Raw genomic sequence first — 25,289 nt, forward strand, 5'->3', positions numbered from 1 at the left:
TTGCCAGCAGCCATAAAATTCAGTTAAGAGAAGCCTAAAGGATTTATTGGTGGCCAACTCCTTCTACTCCATTGATGAATTTCTTAGTAAAACCAACTGATTTGTATATAAGTACAACATAACTTCTGCACAATTTCAGTGCAGTAATGTGTTCACTGAAAATTTGTGTGTGTGTGCGTGTGTGTGTGTGTAAGTATAATCTAACTTCTGCACCATTTCAGTGCAGTAATGTGTTTATTGTAAATAAGTATTACAGTAGTTGTATTACATGTTTATTACCTTATAAATAAATAAAAAACTTCTTTATTTTAAATTCAGTGCATTAGTATTTGTAAAATGACTCTTAGTGTTCATTAAAAAATGATGATCATTCCACTTGGGACCTGTGAAATGGTACATTAGCTTATTTGTTTTAGTTGTAAATATTTGTCATGTATTGTTGTTTTTCTGACATGTTCCACATCCTGGAGGACCTCCTCACTACGGATCAATTGGAATGAAAGTAAATCTAATCTAATCTAATCTAAAGAAGGTTTTTTATGCCAATAGAAGAATGACTGAGCTGCTTACTGCCAAGACTCCTGCAGCCATCAGAGCATCTGAGTGGGCAAGCTGCACCAATATGTGACAAACAGGTCATGGTACACAGTGCTGCACTTGCAGGCACCTATTCGCATCTGGGTGGCCACATGTACATGTGACACCAGTTACTAGTCTTCTGTAAATGCATACTTAGGTAACTGCTTCATGTCTCAGTGCCCAGTTATGCTCCAGGCTCTGAATGACCATCAACTGCAAAGAGTCCCCTTTACGAAACCAACACCTGCCATTGCTGCTGCCCATTTCAAGTTATCAACTTGCCCTTGCCATGAGCACTCTACGAAGCTGGACTTCCAACAGCTGCTCCTGAGAACAGTGTTTCACAAGATCTGATCCTGGACTGCCCACAAGCCACCAATTCATGGGAATGCATCATTAGTGCACATTGCTGCTCATCAGTGACTGCCCCTAAGCTTTCAGCCTTGTGGGATTGTGTTGTTGCTTATCCTCCCTGCTCCCCATGACATGGATGTTCATGAACATTGTCTTAGTTGAGCATTTGTTAGGCATCAAGAATCAACTTTTCAGCAGTACTAATTTGTGTGGACATTATCCTCAGAGGCTGTACTCAGTTTAGTTCATGTTACTAAATAAACAGTTATTAATGCAATTGTGTCTTTCAATGCTGTCAGTCACACCACTCAGCCAAAGGACATAAGAATGGCAAATAGATATTTTCATGTATATTAAAATGTGTTTCAAAGTTGTTTCCTCGTCTCTTGTCTGCCATACACTACAGTGGTGATGAGGCTGTCCTTCGTGTGTGTTTTATTAGTTCTTGATGTGTATTAGTTTGTGTGCTGAAACAGCGTTTTGTTTTTTCTAGACTGTTTGCATGGTTTTCAAATGAATGAGTATACCCTTGTGTGTTAGTTTATCTTGATGGCAGTGTATTCATGCTTATTGTGTTTTGACAGTCTGTATTCAGTGGTGTTAGTCACCATCTGCAAATCCTATGACAGTTAAGGCATGTCCAACCATGTACCGGACTAGGGCTGTTCATTTCTTGGATTCCATTACTGTGTGTTGATGTGGTTGCCTAGATTTTGGAAGGCATTCATTTGCAGTTCATTATGCAAATGGTGTCCAAATTTCTCAGTAGTTGCAAGTTTGTGAAACTTGGTTTTGATAGCTGTTCTATTTTTCTGCATAGTCTGGGTGGTCCATTCAAGTATTGTTGTGATAGAAATTCTCTTAATTGATGTTGTTGGTCTGCATTGTTTTAATTGATTGTTTGGTGATTTTTTTGGTACTTCTGTGCCAGTTCAGGTTCCAGTTCACTGATTTTCATGAGTGGTTTGAGTGTTTATTTGCATTATCATGTCAGTCTATTTGTTAAGCAGTCTTTGACTCAAGTCACTCAGCTACACAGTCAACAAATTCAGACACTTTTGCAGAGCGTAACTCAGTTCACTCAGGTTCTGGCTATGGTGGCTGCATCTCAGCAAGCCAGTCCCATGTCTGCACTGAATTTTCAGGTGTTTGACAGCTGGAAAGAGGACTGAGCTGTATGCCATCAACAGTTATGCACTTCATATTCATGTGGTCAGTTTTCCCAGCCTCTCATCCACAGGTTATAGACTTTCATTTATTAGTGAAACGGTTTGATGTGTATGCATGTAGTGACAGCCATTCTTCATTAAGTTCTTCCTCACAGTGTTCAAGTAAGCATGTCCATGTACTTTGTCCAGATTGGGCCTCCAAGAATTTTGTGTGAGGCAAGTTGGACCACTTTCAGTCAAGCTGTTTGCAGATGCAGCACTCAGTTTCTTGTTCACGTAGTTCTATAGTGGAAGTGCTTCTGCTCTTGGCCCAGCCCTTGCATGTGATGACATTGGACACAGGCTTTGCCGGCCCTGTGACTGGTCTCACTGCCCTTACTGGCGCCACTGACTCCATCATGTTTTCTTCTGGGCATTTGGTTGTGCCTTCGTGGAAATTTCACCACAAGTCCTGCCCATGCCCTGACTTCCGCATAAACACCTGCAGTGGCCATTTGTCATTCCCTAAATTGAACATGGTATGCTTTTTTTGTTGGGATCATCTTTTTGTGTTGTTTAATGGTTTGATTTTTGTTTATTCACGCATCTTACAATGAGCTTTTGGAAGTTATTGTGAAATGGGTATGCGATTTTTCTGTTCTTGCATATCAGATGTCAATGGTTCTTCAGCATGTCCCAGCCATCTTGTTCAGTGTATATTGCATTCTTATTTAGAGGGGTTCTTTTTATGCATAGTGCTTTGGTTATGTTAAGTGTTTGTGAAATGCAAGGTTTTGTTACAATAATCAGCAACTTGTTGGTATCTTCTGAAGCACATGTCTGCACATTGGCTGATTGTTCTGGTGTTTTGTTCCAACTGATAGGACATTCTGCATTGCTGTGTCACACCTCCTCCCTTGGGTGCTGCAGTTCTCTGAGATGGCTGTGCCATCTCTTTTAAAAGGGGAGGCATATGCTGATGCAGGGCTGTGCTCCTGCATATTCAGCAGCCACTCTTAATTGATATGCTTTGCAGGCCAAGTACAGTCCCTGCATCACCTCAGAAATTGTTTTTCAATAGAGGAGTCACTGAGCTAGCTTGCTGCCAAGCCTCCTGTAGCCACTTGCTGCCAAGCCTCCTGTAGCCACCACAGTGTCTGGAGCTGCAAGCCACTGATACTTGGTGTGTACATTACTGTACACAGCTCTTCAGTTGTAGACACCTGTTCATGACCATGTGGTCATGTGTGTACATGAGACCACCCATATAGTTTCCCATGCAGGTATACTTAGGTCACCACTTCACCCCTCAATGCCCAGTTATGCTCCGGGCTCCAACTGCCTGTCAACTGGCCTGAGTCTTCATTATGGACCCAAACCTTGTTGCTGCTGCTGCCCTTTACAAGGTATCATCTTGCCTTTGCTGTGAGCACCATATGATGCTGGACTTCTGTCAGTCACTTCCAAAGGCACCACTTCATAGGATCTCGGTTTGATCAACCCAGGAGAAACCACCTCATGGGACCATGTTGTTACAACAGCTTGCTGTTTGTCAGTGACTGCCCCTGAGCTCCAAGCCTCATTGGACTGTGTTATTGCTTATATTTCCTGCTCCTCATGACTTGGATGTTTGTAGACTTTGTCTTAGTGAACACTTGCTAGGCATCATCAACGACTGACATTTCAGTTGTTATCAAGTTCTGTGGACATTGTCCTCATATGCTGCTCTTTTTCTAGTTCATGTTAATAAACAAACAGTTGTTATTGCCAAGTGTGTTTCAGTGCTGTCATTAAACTATTTGGCTGGAAGATATAACAACTGTCACTCAAGAATTTCTCAAAAAGACACATTTGCACAAAATTTTCAAAATAGCTCAACACAAAACTAAACAGAGCATCACTGGTACTGCATGACTAGTCATGTTTCTCAAACTTATTAGTTCTGAAAATTCTATTGAAGGTCCTACCTTTTGAAGAAATTGTTTCAAGTAAGCTTGATGACAGGTGTTGGTCTTCCAAGACATTTTATTTCAAATTTTCTTCTCTGACAACTTACGGGAAAATGCTTGTGAATCGACCCACTTACAGCATTTATTGCACTCACAGTAAATTAATATCATTGTGCTATTTGTGTTGGATAATACACTAAATCTAATGTGGCATGGGAAAAATAAACAGCATATACAACTAAAATTTAAAATGTACTGATATAATGCAGGAAAATTTTTGGCTATCAAGAAATTGATTTCACTCTATTTGTCCCTAACACCCTTAAAATGAGGTTACAATTACAATAGTTTTAAACTGAAGCTTGTGGCAGATCAAAACTGTGTGCTGGACCGAGACTTGAACTCAGCACCTTTGCCTTTCACGGGCAAGTGCTTTATCAACTGAGCTACCCAAGCACGACTCACGTCCCGCCCTCACAGCTTTACTTCTGCCAGTACCTGTGAGGATGGAGCGAGAAATTCAGAACTGAAAGATGAATCAGGCAGTTATATCAGAATCACCTTTGCTTCTTATGATGGACTGTCAGTGTAATGAGGTTAAAAAGATCTTAAGTCAACATCCATTCTCCATTATTAAAGTGTAGGGCATTAAGCTAAGAAGAAGAAGAAGAAGAAGAAAAAGAAAATTATTAGGGCCCTCCCCTTGACACGTAAGCCAAAAATATTAATTAAACATTATTTTATTATGAGAGTGAAATTTAAATGACTGTTTGGCTAAACATGATGTTTTCTAAATAAGCACATAAAAATATGAATATAATAGAGGGAAACATTCCACGTGGGAAAAATATATTTAAAAAGAAAGATGATGAGACTTACCAAACAAAAGCACTGGCAGGTCGATAGACACACAAACAAACACAAACATACACACAAAATCTAGTTTTCGCAACCAACGGTTGCCTCGTCAGGAAAGAGGGAAGGAGAAGGAAAGACAAAAGGATATGGGTTTTAAGGGAGAGGGTAAGGAGTCATTCCAATCCCGGGAGCGGAAAGACTTACCTTAAGGGGAAAAAAGGACAGGTATACACTCGCACACACACACATATCCATCCATACATACAAGACACAAGCAGACATTTGTCTTGACCTGGGGGAACAAATTCTGAATGAACTACACCCTTGGCATCAAAAAAGCAAATCAGCATTGTTTTGATGTTTGATTTGACTTGACGGTAATGTCTTCCATTGGCTTGACTATTGCTTTGTTTCTGGGTATAACCATAGCACCATGACTCATCACCAGTAATGACCTTTGACAGAAAATCTGGATCAGCTTCAAGCTGTTGCTTCAAAGCACAACTTGTTTCAACTCGACATTACTTTTGATTGTCAGTCAGAATCCGAGGAATTAACTTGGCAGCAACCGTTTTCATTCCCAAATCTTCCGTTAAAATTCACTGAACCAAACTCCAAGATAATCCACTAATCTCTGACAGTTGATCAATTGTCTGTTGACAGTCTGTGAGCACAAGCTCTCGAATTTTTCCAATATTTTCGTTGATTCAGGCAGTTGACAGATGTCCAGAATGAGATATGTCATCAATCGATATGTCATCATTTTTAAATTGAGCAAACCACTTGTACATTTGAGTTGCTCCCATACTGTCATCTTGGTAAGCTGATTTTCATATTAAAACAGTTTCAGCGGCATTTTTCTGAGTGGATAACAAAATTTCACAACTGCATGTTGTTCACTTAAACTTACCATCATAGCAAACGAAACAAGAACAAAACAGCACTAGCAAAAACAATCAGTGCAGATGAACAGAACAAGCTAGGTTGACAACACAGGTGTCTCTGAACTGACAATGAGTTGCACTAATGTGCCTAGCAGCAGAAATGCGTGCTACACAAGTGCTCCATCCATGGCAATGTTATCTTCTTCTTCTTCTTCTTCTTCTTCTTCTTCTTCTTCTTCTTCTTTTGGGGGGGGGGGGGGAGGGGCAGAGGTACCCCCTCATACTTATTAGATGTATGAGAAAACATTAACTCTCCAAAGAGTCATCCAGAACAAATATGAAAAGACTGTGTTGTAAACAACATGCTTTAATGTTCCAAATAGTACAATGAAAATAAAATACAACTTCAGCAGATTTCTTATAAACATTATATTTATTTGTAACATTTTTCTCTCATGTCCAAAATGATATGACACAATGGATTCAATAAAACAGAAAACTACTCATACATACCCTGTTACATGTTCATCAGTGGAGACAACATATAACAGTTACTGTGTTCCCAAGGACAACAAGGTGAATTTGTTAAGATGCTCCTATTATGTTTCTCTCAAACAGCTAACCTAATAACTTTTCCTTTGTATCTTTGGCAGAAGGATCCAAAAGTTCCAGAATAGTAAGATCTTATTATCATTTGCCTATGTCAATTTCAGTGCCATCGTTTGTGATACCTCATTATAAAACTTTAGATAAAACTATTTTTAATATAATACCTTAATTTGCTGAAGTTCCAATGCATCAAATATATCTAAATTGAGTATTTGATATAATCAGTAGTTAACAGTTTTAAAAATTTAAACATTTATATTGCTAGAACATACATCATTTCCTGATTTATCAAAACACTCATAGTTTTGTAATGTAATGTTATAATGAACATTTTCACAGGTTTATGTTTCTCACCACGCCTGGAAATGTGTCAGGGTGTTTTACCTTATGACTTAACAACCCTTCCTTTGGTGCCTGGTATAAATCAGGTAGCAGACCTTGATGCAGCTCTGCCATACTTTGAAATGATATTGGAATCAGGTTGCAGTGACAGAGGACGTCAGTTCATTTGTTCACTGCTTGAACCTGCGTGTCAACCAATGGGAAACAATGTTTTGCTTCCATGTCGTAAAGCCTGTAGAGGTATGTTCACTTTACATGATCAGTATACATATATCACATTAATACACCAAGACATCTTATTATTCATCACAGTGTTAAGCATATTTTATGATTAACAAATATACCTTGTAAAAAAAAGTAGAATTATTCTCATTATTCATGGAGCTAAAAAATTCCAAAACTCTAATTCAAGCATTTTAGTTCTCATCTGAAGAATGTTTTTGGCTTACAGAGAAAGTGCAAAACACAAAGAGAAGGCTGAAGAAATCTTAACTTTATTTAATTATGCAGACTTATTGTATTTTCAGGGTGATTTATACTAATAGTGTGTCATAGCAATTTATTATGCAAGTGTATACAGACTATTCTTTGTGTAATTTTGAGCACTTTTGTCTGTAAAAAAGAGAAGTTTTGATAAACAGATCTAAACTATGAAAATCCAGCAGCCAGCTAACAATATAGTTCACAGTTTCAGAATTCTAGATAATATTTTATTTTTCATCTGTTGTCTTCCTCCTCTATTTTGTTTTACATGAAGAGCACGAGTCAGTTAGATGAGAATTATCTGTTGTAAGTCAACAATAACAATAAAATTTATGGGTGTGAAGCCGTTAAATAAGATTTAACATTCAAACAAAACAAAATCTATTAATGAGACACCTAATATAGGTGTCAGTAACCAGCTACAACATTACAAGTACTATTAATTACAGTATGTCCTGAACTCTTCAGACATAACTGCATCTATGAGACATGAGTTGCAAGAACATATGCTATCATCTCTTCCATGTTCATAGGTAAGTGTCCTTATAGGAACACTCAGATGATTTAGTTTAGGTGAAGGCAAAATTTGTAAAATTAGCCCTCCAAAACTGAGTACTTTCCCAGGAAAGGCTTAGCTTAAAAAAAAAATTGTTTATTCCTTCCAAAGCATGTGGGTACCTCATATAATCTCTGAAACAACACATGAGAAATCTTCTAGAATATCAGGCAAATTTTTTGTAAGAAATAAATAATACCTCTGTGTAGTTAACCAGTCCATCAACGAGCACTCACTTCATCAGTTTCTCATCTTCCTCATAGTGCAGAGAACCTCCATCTCTTCCTCCTTGCTCTCTTACTGACATCCCTTCACTGCAATGCTTCTTCTATCCCTTTGTCCTTTTAACCTTGACTGCCAATGTTTCAATACTTGCTGTAAATGTCCAAACTACTCCAGCTGTTGCTACTAGGTAACCTTCTCCATCAGCTTTGTATTAAAATTTTTGGAATGGCTGTTTTTTATATCCTGTTCCTTTAATTCTTGTTTCGTATTTTGTTGAGGCATCTCATCTTTGGTACTTGGATCTGACTTTTGTTTTGCTTATTCACTATGTAATATCCACAGAAATAGATCAATGTCAGGTTATAGACACATCCGTATAAAACCATCTTTGTCTCTTTGGATATTTATCTGTTGCTGAGAATGAGTTCCGGCTGACTACGTTAAAAAGGCAGCCTAGTGCTCCATCTCTTTCTGTAATTTCATCTTCCCATCTGCACAGACAACAGAGACCAAGTACTTAAATCCACAAACTTTTTCTAGTGGCTTTCATTCAACTGTTATGTTTCTTTCTTTTAAAATCAGAGTTTTGTTTTTGTCAAATATATGCCTTTACTCCTTTCTTCTTTAACATTTTCATCCAGACACTGATGTTGTGTTGAAGTTTTGTTGACTAGAAGATCCTGTCACCAGATCACTTGCAAAAGCCAAATGGTTGATTAAACCAGTTTCATCTGGTAATTTCTAAAGGTCACATTTTAACTTTGGCTCTACAAACCTTCATCATCCACTCAAGATATCTTACAAAACACAAGGAGTAAACTATAGATTTGCCAGATTTCTTGCTTCACAATAAATTTAGTAGATCTCAAATTTCTTGCTCTCATAAGGTCAAAAATTTGCATACAGGCTCCTAGCAGATCTATATAAAGCCTGGCTCATTCTATATAACTTTATGCAACATGTGGGAATTAAACATCCTGTCTCCAAATATTCTGGTTAATAGATTGATGCTAAACATACCTGATGTCCACAGTCATGAATGAGATGTGGGTTAGCTTCACACGAATGAGTAAGCATGTACTTCAACAGTAATTCTTCAATATTTGGTATGATGCTTCATAGACACAACATTAAAAGTGTATTTCATTCCCCTGTGGAACTGAGGAATTTTTTGGATACTGTCAAAGATGACATCAGCATCAGAAAAGTGGGTATATTCCAGATCTGATGCCAATGTGAAATGTCAGTATATTGATCAGATTTGGTGCATGGTGTAAAGCCTTTGCAATGAACACCAGCAAAATATATGACCCAGCCAACAGAATAAATTTGCAATTGCTGAGCATTGTCATAGGATGATGCACCACATAATGTAAGCGAAGGTAAAGTCTGCATTGTTAGGTTCTTGCCCCTGGAATTGCGTTATGAAGGAAGTGAAATATATTATAGAATGGACAAACTCAGTAGTACGGATTATGAATTCCAAGTCATCACAGCCTGGTACACTGCACTTCCTACTGTTTGACTGCAATGAGAATGATGTATGAGCCTGGAAGGTGTAGCCTTCTACATGGGTATACGACAGTTGAGCAGAAGTGCAGAGATGTGGCCGTATGGTGCCCTGTGGCACTAATGAGACATCATTCAATTAATTCATTTATTTCCAATAGTCTTACAATCATTCTGTCTTCTTCCCAGTGAGGCCTAACAATGGCCGTGCTGAGCTCACATTGCACAGGGTGTATGGTAGTGTGTCAGTGCCAGGTGAGGAATGTGCTGGCACAGTCCTAGCATTATCTGAGGCCAGAGCCATGGCTCCTTCATAGGGCAGTACAACAGCACGATTGAAGCAGCCCAGCATGGCTGCAGATGACTGTTGAGGCCTCAGTGTTCTTGTCAAGTGAAGCTGCGCTGAGGGTTGGCCTCAGAAACCTGCGTGCTTATGTTGTTGATTGTCAGGGTGGCATGTAGGCAGAAGACTCAACAGCAACATGAAGGACAGCACCAGTGGCGGTCCCAGATACAACTGGTAAAGAAGTACTTGTATTGCTCAGGAGTTGCAGCACTGGCACCCTTTTCCCAAGATAAACAGCTCCTTGAGCAGCCACAAGTATGATTATCAGGAATACAGCTTGAAGAGCAGAGCAGCACACAGCATAGCAGGTCATCCTGCAGTTAGCAGAGCTGGCCTTCCATTGGTATCAGTGATGCAGATGGAGTGACCAGACCCTGAGAATCAGTGGAAGGAGGACAGGACTTCATAGCATTCAATGGCCTCATTCCCCCATATCAGTGACCAAATGTTCTCTTGTTTTCTGAGCCTGTCATTGTTCTTGGCTAGACTAATATTTAACTTCAGAGTGTTCCTTTATGCAAAGTTTGCCACCTGAAAAGCGTTTTTGTGTCATCCCTAGGTGAAGTTGCTACACTTAGTCACATTACTGAAGAATCTTACACCTGCACTGCACTGTTGTCTAAGAGCTGAATCATGTGTTCCTGACATTCTGTCTTGCACAGTCTGAGGCTGTGAGCACCCTGCTTGTTTGTACTGCAGGTTTTCTGAGTGTTAACATTGGGTATGCCATTGTTGCGTAGTTGACAGGTGTCCACTTGGCATTATCCCACTCATAGAATGAAGGCTTTCACAGCTGGATGACATAGCTGCTGGTAAACCTTTCGGGATATGAGTATATATACGTTGCTCTCGGACATCCGACCAGTAAGTCAGCAAGACTCAGTGGAGGAGCATCTCTGAGGATGTCCAGTTCAGTCCTGGATGAAACATCAGGAACAGAAGAGTTTCTTGGACCACAACCCTACATCCCAAAAGGTTTACCAGTAGCTATTATCCCAGTCAGTTCCCACAAAATTTTATTCTTGTACTTAATTATGTGCTCCATAAAAACAGTAAGAATTTACAAAAGGTCCACACAGCATCTATTTTTGGTTCTGCTCCCAGTCACAGTGACACTTGACAGTAAGCACTGGGCTTCCTACACACACTGAAGCCTACATCTTGGTTTGCAGTAGGGCTTTTTTGACACATTAACATCATCTATCTTGTAGCAATAACATTGTGCATCCTTGATCCGTGAAAGCAATCTCCCAAAGAACACCACCTCAGTATATATACTAGCACTGACTACTTACCAGTAATCACCCGGAGCGATCACATTAAAATGTACGGCAGTTGGCTCAGTGAAATACTGTGGGGTTTATACAAGTAACCTAGCACAGGCTAGGGTACTACGAATGCAGCAAATCCACTGGGAATGCCTGAATTGTCAAAGTATTATACTCTTGTGTTTGTATCTGCATCCTACAATAAAATATATGTGAATGTCTGCACCTGCATAATAAGTTATGTATGGTAGAAACAATTTGACATTTTAAGCTTTCCTGCTCAATCAACTGTTTGTATCACTTGCTCATGTTGAGCTGCATGAATCATTACAAAACACAGTATTTCAATAGTGTACCTTGGCGTCATCTTCAGGTGAAGCCTGTAGAATGAGCATCTTTGCTACATCATGCCTGCTTTATACTCTTCTTGCTCCCCACCCCTTACCCCATTACCCACCCAAATGCCATGATGAGTGGAGTAGTGGAGGGAAATGATCACTGAATGCTGGGTGTAGACTCTAGTTTGGCAAGGTATGTTATAAAAATATTGCACTTTGTAAATGACTGCATGTGGCTGGAGACCTGGGAGCAATAAAAACAAATTGCAATCTGAGAACAAGTAAAAAATTGTAGTGTATACTGCCATATACACTGCCACCTTTCATTATCAGAGTTAAAAAAGAAAAAAAAAAAAAGAAGCTTGTTCAGCTTACTGAGATAATTTTGCTTCACAAAATCATGTATACACTCAATGTGTTCTGTAGATCCCAACAAGTAGAAGAACCTCCATGGATGTGAAATGAGCCAAGGTGTACATTAATATAAGCCAAAGAAATCATAGAAAATAAACGTGTACCGTGTATTAGCAATAAATTATCACTATACTGCTTAATGCTATTCTTGCTTTCGCCATCTAAATTTAACTGAATAAATCAGTAAGAAAGCTTCTATTTTGAAAAAAAGCTGCTGCTCCCTCAGTTTAACTATTTAGCTGCTATTAGCAGCTTAATATTCACTTGATTACAATGGTGTTTTCCAAAGAAAATGTAAAAAATATTTTCTTTGGAAAATACTATTGTCAACTGTAAATACTGAATCCTATTTACGGTAGATGGAAATATTTCTCTACTGGGGACAATGAATGTCCCAATAACAGAATTGAGATAGTTGATAGTGAATATCAACATATCTACATTGTATCATGATTCAGAATGCACTGTTGTCTTTGACTCGCCCACAGATATTCCCCTGCTTTCTGGACAGTGATGCACGTAATTATTGATATCCCAGCAAGTACATTTCTATTTGTCATACAACTTTACAACAAACACTGCTATTTGCCATGCAGCTCAGAGGATCCTTCAGTCCCTGATTCTAGATATTCAGATAATTTATAGAAAGAGTGGCTAGTCATAATATTTTTATTTTCTTTTGAATTTTCAGGGATTTCCAATTTAAAAATAATAAAGTGTACCATAACTGTATTAGGAACTGAGAGTAAGAATTCAAAAGCCATTTAAAAGGCTTCCACAAGATGTACGGTCATCTACTTTACACATTTTACTTCTCGCTTATGCTGAACAAACATTTTATTTATGTTAAGTGGTTTGCCCCAAAGGATAATTCCATAAAACAGGGAGTCAAAATATGCGAAATAAGTGACCTCTCTAGGGCTTTCGCTCAGCAAATGAAAACTTAAAAAATATGAAAACTTGCCATTCAAGATAAAGAGCTGGCAAAAGATTTCTCATGTTGCAGTCCAGCCAGTTATCTTAAGCATAAAAGACATTCTGAAAGACTGGTTAGGACAATTGAAATGATACCTTTAAGAAATTTGAAGCACTCTCTCAAAAGCCTGTAGTTCGTAGCAACTACTTCGAGTGTCAGGAACTTCTTACAGGACAGTTGTGTGAATTCTTTCTGTGACCATGAAACATTCAGAATCAGAATCAGAATTTTGAATACTAAATTAAGTCATAGATTTAATGTACAGGGGACTCATCAACACTGTAATTAGAATTCATTTGTATTACAGAAATAATACATGAAGAGCATTAACATAAATAATGTAATTATTAAAGTTGTTTATTTGACATAAAACTACTATGCTTAATTAACAACCATTTGCTTTCTTGCCTAGATTTTCATATCATCATTCTGCATCCTTTCCAAGGAATAATAGCATTTATGTACTAACAACTTTCGTAGTTTTTGACCCAGCTGCCCTAGCTCCATGCTGTGGATCTATCTATCTATCTTTCTTTCTTGTGTGACATATGAAATTCCCTTTGTTCCTAGTGCTGTGTTGATGTTTAAAGTCACTGTCCATAAATGACTTAGGGTTACTGTATACAAAAACAATCTGTTCATAAATATAAAAACAGGGGGCATTAATATTTTAACAGTGGGCAACAGGATTCTTTTGGTTTTGCATTACACATACTGTATTTCTAACAGCTGGTTATTGTCATTTTAATATTCTAATCATTTTACTTGTGTTAACCCAAAAATAATACCATACCTTATACCTGACTCAAAATAGCTGTGGTAAGCTATTTTTCTTGTTCCAAGCTAGCTGAATGTGACAGAGTCTTTATCGTAAAGGTCAGTCTGTTTAATTTATTTGCAAAGCTCTTTATATGTGAAGACCAGGAAAAATTTTGGTTCAGATGCATTCCTAGAAACCTAATACAGCCTGCTTCTTTCAGTTCTTGGTTTCTAAGATTATGTGGGTTTCATTTACCATATAATTTTTAGTTTGGAACTGCAGTAAATCTTTTTTCTAGTACTCAGTTTAAATACTTTTAATAGGAACCAGTTTTTTGAACTAAAAGTAGATTTGTGACAGTTCATGGACCACAGCACAGCTATGACACCTGAGGATGGGCTTATAACAGTCCAAAACCGGTTGTGTGAATATAAAGTAATTTACAACTGAGGCGGCATTTTCAACTTCTGCTGTAACGAAATATGATGAGTGGAAGATAAAAAATGGTTTCAGAAAATAAAATTATGCATTTTATAGAGACACTTTTTTTTCTCTATCAAACAGAGAGAAAAATTTGTAAATGGCCAACATGTAGCCATATTTAAAAATGAATGTGTACTGTGAATGTAAAATGATGCATTCCACTCATTATGATTAATTGTACAAATTCCCAGTGGGGCATGAAACTAACACATTAACTCACACTGACCACATGCACAGATATCTTCTCTCCTGCTGTCTCATCTTGAGAACTACTGGACAGCAACAACACAGATACTTCAGTGCAAGAAAACTTCAATAAAGATCAAAAGTTCAATAAATTACAATATCCACAAAAACGTTATGTAGGTACCTGCTGTTTAATGGTTACACTTTTTGATGTGTGATGTGTGTAGCAGTCTCTCTTTATGATTTATTTACATTTATATGATTTATTTACGTTTATACTTCATTGCCCCTCATGAGCCATGGACCTTGCCGTTGGTGGGGAGGCTTGCATGCCTCAACGATACAGATAGCTGTACCGTAGGTGCAACCACAACAGAAGCATAGCTTTTGAGAGGCCAGACAAACATGTGGTTCCTGAAGAGGGGCAGCAGCCTTTTCAGTAGTTGCAGGGGCAACAGTCTGGATGATTGACTGATCGGGCCCTGTAACACTAACCAAACGGCCTTGCTGTTGTGGCATTGCAAATAGCTGAAAGCAAGAGGAAACTACAGCCGTAATTTTTCCCGAGGGCATGCAGCTTTACTGTATGACTAAATGAAGATGGCATCCTCTTGGGTAAAATATTCCAGAGGTAAAATAGTCCCCCATTTGGATCTCCGGATCTCTTGGATCTACTCAAGAGGACGTCATTATCAGGAGAAAGAAAACTGGCGTTCTACAGATCGGAGTGTGGAATGTTCGATCCCTTAATCGGGCAGGTAGGTTAGAAAATTTAAAAAGGGAAATGGATAGGTTAAAGTTAGATATAGTGGGAATTAGTGAAGTTCGGTGGCAGGAGGAACAAGACTTTTGGTCAGGTGAATACAGGGTTATAAATACAAAATCAAATAGGGGTAATGCAAGCATAGGTTTAATAATGAATAAAAAAACAGGAGTGCGGGTAAGCTACTACAAACAGCATAGTGAACGCATTATTGTGGCCAAGATAGACACGAAGCCCATGCCTACTACAGTAGTACAAGTTTATATGCCAATTAGCTTTGCAGATGATGAAGAAATTGATGAAATGTATGATGAGATAAAAGAAATTATTCAGGTAGTGAAGGGAGATGAAAATTTAATAGTCATGGGTGACTGGAATTCAACAGTAGGTAAAGGAAGAGAAGGAAACGTAGTAGGTGAATATGGATTGGGGCTAAGAAACGAAAGAGGAAGCCGCCTGGTAGAATTTTGCACAGAGCATAACTTAATCATAGCTAACACTTGGTTCAAGAATCATGAAAGAAGGTTGTATACATGGAAGAACCCTGGAGATACTAGAAGGTTTCAGATAGATTATATAATGGTAAGACAGAGACTTAGGAACCCGATTTTAATTTGTAAGACATTTCCAGGGGCAGATGTGGACTCTGACCACAATCTATTGGTTATGAACTGTAGATTAAAACTGAAGAAACTGCAAAAAGGTGGGAATTTAAGGAGATAGGACCTGGATAAACTGAGAGAACCAGAGGTTGTACAGAGTTTCGGGGGGAGCATAAGGGAACAATTGACAGGAATGCGGGGAAAGAAATGCAGTAGAAGATGAATGGGTAGCTTTGAGGAATGAAATAGTGAAGGCAGCAGAGGATCAAGTAGGTAAAAAGACGAGGGCTAGTAGAAATCCTTGGGTAACAGAAGAGATACTGAATTTAATTGATGAAAGGAGAAAATACAAAAATGCAGTAAGTGAAGCAGGCAAAAAGGAACACAAACGTCTCAAAAATGAGATCGATAGGAAGTGCAAAATGGCTAAGCAGGGATGGCTAGAGGACAAATGTAAGGACGTAGAGGTTTATCTCACTAGGGGTAAGATAGATATTGCGTACAGGAAAATTAAAGAGACCTTTGGAGAAAAAAGAGCCACTAGTATGAATATCAAGAGCACAGATGGAAACCCAGTTCTAAGCAAAGAAGGGAAAGCAGAAAGGTGGAAGGAGTATATAGAGGGTCTATACAAGGGTGATGTACTTGAGGACAATATTATGGAAATGGAAGAGGATGTAGATGAAGATGAAATGGGAGATATGATACTGTGTGAAGAGTTTGACAGAGCACTGAAAGACCTAAGTTGAAACAAGGCCCCGGGAGTAGACAACATTCCATTAGAACTACTGACAGCCTAGGGAGAGCCAGTCCTGACAAAACTCTACCATCTGGTGAGCAAGATGTATAAGACAGGCGAAATTCCCTCAGACTTCAAGAAGAATATAATAATTCCAATCCCAAAGAAAGCAGGTGTTGACAGATGTGAAAATTACTGAACTATCAGTTTAATAAGTTACAGCTGCAAAATACTAATGCGAATTCTTTATAGATGAATGGAAAAACTGGTGGAAGCTGACCTGGAGGAAGATCAGTCTGGTTTCTGTAGAAATGTTGGAACACGTGAGGCAATACTGACCCTATGACTTATCTTAGAAGAAAGATTAAGGAAAGGCAAACCTATGTTTCTAGCATTTGTAGACTTAGAGAAAGCTTTTGACAATGTTGACTGGAATACTCTCTTTCAAATTCTGAAGGTGGCAGGGGTAAAATACAGGAAGCGAAAGGCTATTTACAATTTGTAATGAAAGCAGATGGCAGTTACAAGAGTCAAGGGACATGAAAGGGAAGCAGTGGTTGGGAAGGGAGTGAGTCAGGGTTGTTGCCTCTCCCGGATGCTATTCAATCTGTATATTGAGCAAGCAGTAAAGGAAACAAAAGAAAAGTTCGGAGTAGGTATTAAAATCCATGGAGAATAAATAAAAACTTTGAGGTTCACCGATGACATTGTAATTCTGTCAGAGACATCAAAGGACTTGGAAGAGCAGTTGAACGGAATGGACAGTGTCTTGTAAGGAGGGTATAAGATGAACATCAACAAAAGCAAAATGAGGATAATGAAATGTAGTCGAATTAATTAGATTAGGAAATGAGACACTTAAAGTAGTAAAGGAGTTTGGCTGTTTGGGGAGCAAAATAACTGATGATGGTCAAAGTAGAGAGGATATAAAATTTAGACAGGCAATGGCAAAGAAAGCGTTTCTGAAGAAGAGAAATTTTTTAACATTGAGTATAGATTTAAGTGTCAGGAAGTCGTTTCTGAAAGTATTTGTATGGAGTGTAGCCATGTATGGAAGTGTAACATGGGCGATAAATAGTTTAGAGAAGAAGAGGATTGAAGCTTTCGAAATGTGGTGCTACAGAAGAATGCTGAAGATTAGATGGGTAGATCACATAACTAATGAGGAGGTATTGATTAGAACTGGGGAGAAGAGGAGTTTGTGGCACAACTTGACTAGAAGAAGGGATCAGTTGGTAGGACATGTTCTGAGGCATCAAAGGATCACCAATTTAGTATTGGAGGGCAACCTGGAGGGTAAAAATCGTAGAGGGAGACCAAGAGATGAATACAGTAAGCAGATTCAGAAGGATATAGGTTGCAGTAGGTACTGGGAGATGAGGAAGCTTGCACAGGATAGAGTAGCATGGAGAGCTGCATCAAACCAGTCTGAGGACTGAAGACCACAACAACAACAACATCAACAACTTCATTGCAAAAATTTTTTGTATGACATAATTTTTAATATAATTTCAACTCCATAAAAAATTAAAGTATCACTCTTTTTTCTGATTGTAGCTGTTGCTGAAGACTGCAGTGACTTCATTCTGACTGCATTGGACCTGTCAAGGGTGTTTCGTTGTGATCTTTACCCTGACTCAGATGATCCATCACAGTGTGTTTCTTTTGCAAAAGGTTAGTTAACACTAATTTTAATGAACTATACAGAGGGTAGAGAATATCTCTGAAATAGACTAACTGTAAATTTCTTCCACTTAACCAGACATATGGAGTTTTATTCTTACTTTGCTATAATATTTAATTATAGCCTTTCTTTCCCATGAATTTATTCAATGTGTGTGCTATCCATTAATATTATTATGTTATTCTTTTACTGAACGTAAAAGTAATATAAAAAATTGGAGAAAAATTTAAAAAAATGAAAGATGGCTGGTTTCCAAACTGATGTTGAACTTGAGTCCTCTGCTGTGACAAAAAATGTACTGTCTGTTGTTTTGGTTTAAAACAAAACCCTAAATTACATGAAGAAGGAAGGAAGGAAGATTAGGGTTTATTGTTCCATCATCACAGATAGAGCACAAGTTTAAATCAAAGAATGGAAAATCCAGGATGGAAAGTAACAGTACGAGAGAAGGAAGGAAAGTTGCTACTCACCATATAGCGGAGATGCTGAGTCGTGATAGGGACAATAAAAAGATTCACACAATCATAGCTTTCGGCCATTAAGGCCTTTGTCAGCAGTAGACACACATACACACACACTCACACAAGCGCAACTTGCACACATGTCTGCAGTCTCAGAGAGCTGAAACTACACTGTGAGCAGCAGCACCAGTGCATGATGGGAGTGGTGACTGGGTGGGGTTAAGGAGGAGGCTGGGGCAGGGAGGAGGAGGGATAGTATGGTGGGAGTGGCGGACACTGAAGTGTTACGGTTTAGACGGAGGTCAGGGGGGCAGGAGAGAAGGTGCGGCGGGGGGAGGGGGTAAGTAGTGGAAAGGAGAGAAATAAAAATTAAAAAAATTAAAAGACTGGGTGTGGCGGTGAAATGACAGCTGTGTAGTGCTGGAATGGGAACAGAGAGGGGGCTGGATGGGTGAGGACAGTGACTAACGAAGATTAAGGACAGGAGGGTTACGGGAACATAGGATGTAGTGCAGGGAAAGTTCTCTCCTGCGCAATTCAGAAAAGCTGCTGTTGGTAGGAAGGATCCATATGGCATAGGCTGTGAAGCAGTCATTGAGATGAGGGATGTCATGTTTGGCAGCGTGTTCAGCTACAGGGTCGTCCACTGGTTTTTTGGCCACAGTTTGTCGGTGGCCGTTCTTGCAGACAGACAGCTTATTGGTTGAAATGCCTACATAGAATGCAGCACAGTGGTTGCAGCTTAGCTTGTAAATCACGTGAATGGTTTCACAGTTAGCCCTGCCTTTGATGGGATAGGTGATGTTAGAGACCGGACTAGAGTAGGTGGTGGTAGGAGGATGTATGGGACAGGTCTTGCATCTAGGTCTATTACAGGGGTATGAGCCATGATGTAAGGGATTGAGAGCAGGGGTTGTGTAAGGATGGACGAGTATATTGTGTAGGTTCAGTGGATGGCAGAATACCATGGTAGGAGGGTTGGGAAGGATAGTGGGTAGGACATTTCTCATTTCAGGGCAAAACAAGAGGTAATCGACACCCTGGCAGAGAATGTAATTCAGTTGCTCCTGTCCTGGATGGTACTGAGTGACAAGGGGAATGCTCCTCTGTGGCTGGACTGTGGGGCTTTGTGAGGTGGTGGGAGACTGGAAAAATAAGGCACGGGAGATTTGTTTTTGTACAAGGATTGGAGGATAATTATGGTCAGTGAAGGCTTCAGTGAGACCCTCAGTATATTTAGAGAGGGACTGTTCATCACTGCAGATGTAATGACCACAGGTGGCTAGGCTGTACGGAAGGGACTTCTTGGAATGAAATGGGTGGCAGCTGTTGAAGTGGAGGTATTGCTGGTGGTTAGTAGGTTTGATGTGGACAGAGGTACTGTTCGCACCCACTAGATCCACCTCATACAGTCACATCTGCTGTCCCCCTTCTCTACGCTTATCCGCCCTCAAACCTGCTACCCACAGTAATATACACATATTTATTAATGATTAGTTATTCTCTACTTTGACCTTGGTGACTTCTTGCCAATTTTAGTGAGTTTTCGCCTACCAGTATCATCATCTTCATCAGATTTCATCTCCTTTTTTTGCCCTGTGCATCCATTTCGTACTTTTCACACGTATTTGGCCGTATTTTTGCATAATTTTTCGGACATAATTCTACTTTCTTACAAATTTTTTTTGCATTTTAGCACCACCATGGACCCTTGCTCCTTCCATCTGCTCAATACAAAAAAGTTTCCTTATCCCTAGCCAGATACCAGTCCCACATATTGTTCCTGCGTTGTTGCTTGGCTCATGAAATTCCCCCTAATGGCCTTACCATCAAATTACTCATCTCTGGTTTCCACCCCTCCTTCCACAATGACCTCCATCTGTTCAGATTCTGCCAGTCCTTAGCCCTCACCAACATAGTCCTACAAAACCATATCAATCAAGCCCAATCCTCCTTGCAGTACCTTCTCTCCATCAGCAAAATACTCCTGCTATGTAATCCCAAATTCCTGGAACCCATAGCACACATTGAAACTCTTGCCCTGCAGGAACTTGAGCAACATGTGCAACGCAACCTCAAAAAGCTCTCCATCCTGCTCACTTCCTACTCCTGCCTCGGAGTACCACTGTCTACCAATCCTACAACAACCTCCAAACCTCCCACATGCCCCCTCATAGCTGACAAACCCTGCCTCACAGACCTAATACACTTACCCCACCATCCAAAACTCCCTCCCACCACCACACAGGACTCAAAACCTAAACAGGCCCACAACACAGTGATGAACCTTTCCTCCAGAAGCCTTAGTTCCACAGAAATATCAGTCCTTTCCAAAGGTCTCTCCTTTTGTCCTACTCCCAAATTCAACCACGCAGGACTAGTAAAAGATCTTCTCTCCCTCTCCCGGTACCTACAGTGGAAACACTTTTTTGCCACCAACCCAACCAATAAGACTGAACCAAAGACCAATATTGAACCATACCTAACCCAGTTCACTCCTCCATCCAACCATGATTCACCCCCACTGCCTCCAAACCACACCCTGTTAACTTTCCAGAATTTATTACCCTTGAACCTTGCCTCACCATCATTCCCCAAATCCCTCAACATGCATACTAACCTTACATCCACAGAAAGAATGGCAGTCCACCATCTAAAAACTGATCCTGATCTTATAATCCTACCTGCAGATAAAGGCTCCACCACCGTAGTTTTGAAACGCAAGTATTACATGACAGAAGGACTCCGTCAGCTGTCAGATACTTCCACCTACAAACCATACCAAGGTGATCCCATTCCAGCAATCCAGCAGCATCTCCAGTCACTACTCAAATCCTTAGACCCATCCCAGAACCTCTCCCCAGAGTCCATCTCTCTGCTTAACCCTACCACTCCCCACACTCCCACCTTCTACATGCTTCCTAAAGTCCAGCCACTCAGGATGCCCCATTGTGGCCAGTTACTGTGCCCCCACTGAGAGAATCTCTGCTCACACAGACCAACACCTTCAACCTATCACCAGGAACCTATCCTCCTATATAAAAGATACCAACAATTTCCTCAACCGACTCTTCACAGTTCCCTTCCCTTTACCACACGGTACCCTGCTCATCACTATTGGTGCTTTTCCCTGTACACTAACATTCCAAATACCCATGGCCTTACTGCTATCGAGCACTACCTTTCCAGACGCTGTATGGATTCCAAACCAACAACCTCCTTCCTAGTCTCCATGACCAACTATATCCTCACCCACAATTACTTCTCCTTTGAATTCATTACCTACAAACAAATCCATGGTATGGCTATGGGCACCCACATGGCACCATCCTATGCTAACTTATTCATGGGCCATCTAGAGGAATCCTTCCTAAAAGCCCTGAATCCTAAACCCCTCACCTGGTTCAGATTCACTGATGACATCTTTGCTATCTGAGTTGAAGGTGAGAACACCTTATTCACATTCATCCAGAACCTCAACAACTTCTCCCCCATTTGCTTCATCTGGTCCTACTCAACCCAACAAGCCACCTTCCTAGAAGTTGACCTCCACCTCAGAGATGGCTACATCAGTACCTCCGTCCACATCAAACCTACTAACCACCAGCAATACCTCCACTTTGACAGCTGCTACCCGTTTCATTCCAAGAAGTCCCTTCCGTACAGCCTAGCCACCCATGGTTGTCACATCTGCAGTGACGAGCAGTCCCTCTCTAAATATACTGAGGGTCTCACTGAAGCCTTCACTGACTGTAATTATCCTCCCATCCTTGTACAAAAACAAATCTCCCGTGCCTTATTTTTCCAGTCTCCCATCACCTCACAAAGTCCCACAGTCCAGCCACAGAGGAGCATTCCCCTTGTAACTCAGTACCATTCAGGACTGGAGCAACTGAATTACATTCTCCGCCAGGGTTTCGATTACATCTTGTTGTGCCCTGAAATGAGAAATGTCCTACCCACTATTCTTCCCACCACTCCTACTGTGGTATTCTGCCGTCCACTAAATGTACAGAATATACTCATCCATCCTTACACAGCCCCTGCTCCCAAACCCTTACCTCATGGCTCATACCCCTGTAATAGACCCAGATGCAACACCAGTCCCATACATCCTCCTACCACCACCTACTCCAGTCCGGTCACTAACATCACCTATCCCATCAAACGCAAGGCTAACTGTGAAACCAGTCATGTGATTTACAAGCTAAGCTGCAACCACTGAGCTGCATTCTATGTAGACATGACAACCAATAAGCTGTCTGTCCGCAAGAACAGCCACCGACAAACTGTGGCCAAAAACCAGTGGACGACCCTGTAGCTAAACACGCTGCCAAACATGACATCCCTCATCTCAATGACTGCTTCACAGCCTGTGCCATGTGGATCCTTCCCACCAACAGCAGCTTTTCTGAATTGTGCTGGTGGGAACTTTCCCTGCAATACATCCTATGTTCCCATAACCCACCTGGCCTCAACTCCCTGTTCCCATTCCAGCACTACACAGCAGTCATTTCACCGCCACACCCAGTCTCTTAATTTTTTTAAATTTGTATTTCTCTCCTTTCCACTACTTACCCCCTCCCTTCTCCACACCTCCTCTCCTGCCCTCCGTCTAAATTGCAACACTTCACTGTCCGCCACTCCCACCATACTATCCCTCCCCCTCCCCGACCCAGCCTCATTCTTACCCCCACCCAATCACCACTCCCATCATGCCCTGGTGCTGCTGCTTGCAGTGTAGTTTTAGCTCTCTAAGACTGCAGATGTGTGTGCATGTTGCGCTTGCATGAGTGTGTGTGTGTACGTGTGTGTATGTGTGTCTACTGCCGACAAAGGCCTTAATGGCCAAAACCTGTGATTGTATGAATCTTTTTATTGTGCCTATCACGACTCAGCATCTCCGCTATATGGTGATTAGCAACTTTCCTTCCTTCTCTCATAGAGTACAAGTTTGGATTGTTTTATTAAGGAAGGGGATGGATGTCACCTGTGCCCTTTCAAAGGTGGAACTACCGGCATTTCTTGCAGCTGACTTTGCTTCCCCTGCTGGATGAAGTGCCATTGATGATTCGAAGGATTATGTCACTGCTACATGACAGTGCTCCAACTCGTTTCACCATTAATGTCCAGACACATCTCAATCGAGTCTTGCCTGATCAATGGATCAGATGGGGGGGGGGGGGGGGGGTCCAGTTGCATAGCCTGCTTGTTCATCGGATCTCAACCCGTGTGATTTCTGGTTATGGGGCCATCTCAAAAGTATCGTGTATGCAGAGCCCATTCCAGATGTGGAGACAATGGAGCAGCACACTCATTCTGCCTTTGACACTGTCCGGATGCCGCTGGCTGATGTGAACGTGTGAGACAGAACATGCCCCAGCATGTACACGCATGTGTTGAGGCATATGGAAACTATTTTCAACACATACTGTAACTTTGTTCATTAGACCTTTTTTGTTCCATATACTCTCATTGATCAATCCTTAGAGTTTGTAAATGGTAGAAAACATCACCCTGTATAATGCTCTTCTAAGTTTATCATAATTATATTTTCTTTTATAATATAAATATATCACTTTTTGTTGTCCATATACGCTACAGCAGTTTGCATAATAATGGCTCTGTGGACAGATATGAAGTTTTGTAAGGTGGTTATGTGTACTTTCTCCTCTGTTATGTTCGTGAGAACATGATCATTGAATGTCTATGTATCCATAACAATTCTTGTAGATGCTCATTTTGTGTGTTTATAGTTATAACAATATAATAAGTCACCACAATGTAAATAATTATTTCTGTTACATAATGAATCTATGTTGACGTCTTCAACAAAAAACATGTTTTATGTTCTGCTGTCTTTTTCAGTAAGTCTTCAACATGGTTAAAAAAAAAAAAAAACCTTCAATACTGCTTTCAGTTGACATACATAGTGCTGCTATAACCAGACTGTTTTCAAAAGGTTCAAATGGCTCTAAGCACTATGGGACTTAACATCTGAGGTCATCAGTCCCCTAGACATAGAACTACTTAAACCTAACTAACCTAAGGACATCACACACATCCATGCCCAAGGTAGGATTCGAACCTGCAACCGTAGCAGCAGTGTGGTTCCAGACTGAAGCGTCTAGAACCACTCAGCCACAGTGGCTGGCCCAGAGTGTTTTTCTTAGTTTGAAATTTACTGCTGCAACCTCAAGTACCATTTCAGTTTCCAGCTCATTAGTCCATGTGCCAAGCAAGATCGTAAGAGATGGAAAAGAGCCAGCGTGGTACAACAACCGAGTTAGAAAACTGCTGTGGAAGCAAAGTGAACTTCACAGCAAACATAAACATAGCCAAAGCCTTGCAGACAAACAAAAATTACGCAAAGCGAAATGTAGTGTGAGGAGGGCTATGCGAGAGGCGTTCAATGAATTCGAAAGTAAAGTTCTATGTACTGACTTGGCAGAAAATCCTAAGAAATTTTGGTCTTATGTCAAAGCGGTAGGTGAATCAAAACAAAATGTCCAGACACTCTGTGACCAAAATGGTACTGAAACAGAGGATGACAGACTAAAGGCCGAAATACTAAGTGTCTTTTTCCAAAGCTGTTTCACAGAGGAAGACTGCACTGTAGTTCCTTCTCTAGATTGTCGTACAGATGACAAAATGGTAGATATAAAAATAGATGACAGAGGGATAGAGAAACAATTGAAATCGCTCAAAAGAGGAAAGGCCGCTGGACCTGATGGGATACCAGTTCGATTTTACACAGAGTACGCAAAGGAACT

The 25,289-nt window shown here is 40.3% G+C and overlaps 1 protein-coding gene across 3 annotated transcripts in view; it reads left to right on the forward strand.

The window, feature by feature from the left end:
• LOC126176871 (atrial natriuretic peptide-converting enzyme-like) overlaps positions 1 to 25,289 on the forward strand; it is a 590,044-nt gene that overhangs the window by 553,791 nt on the left and 10,964 nt on the right. For all 3 annotated transcript variants that reach the window (XM_049924076.1, XM_049924068.1, XM_049924084.1), the window contains exons 5-6: positions 6,721 to 6,963; positions 17,929 to 18,045. In XM_049924076.1, coding sequence (XP_049780033.1) covers positions 6,721 to 6,963; positions 17,929 to 18,045 — 360 coding nt within the window. The remainder of the gene's footprint in view (positions 1 to 6,720; positions 6,964 to 17,928; positions 18,046 to 25,289) is intronic.

The sequence above is a fragment of the Schistocerca cancellata genome, chromosome 1 (assembly GCF_023864275.1).
Source record: "Schistocerca cancellata isolate TAMUIC-IGC-003103 chromosome 1, iqSchCanc2.1, whole genome shotgun sequence".
Classification (NCBI taxonomy): Eukaryota; Metazoa; Arthropoda; class Insecta; order Orthoptera; family Acrididae; genus Schistocerca; species Schistocerca cancellata.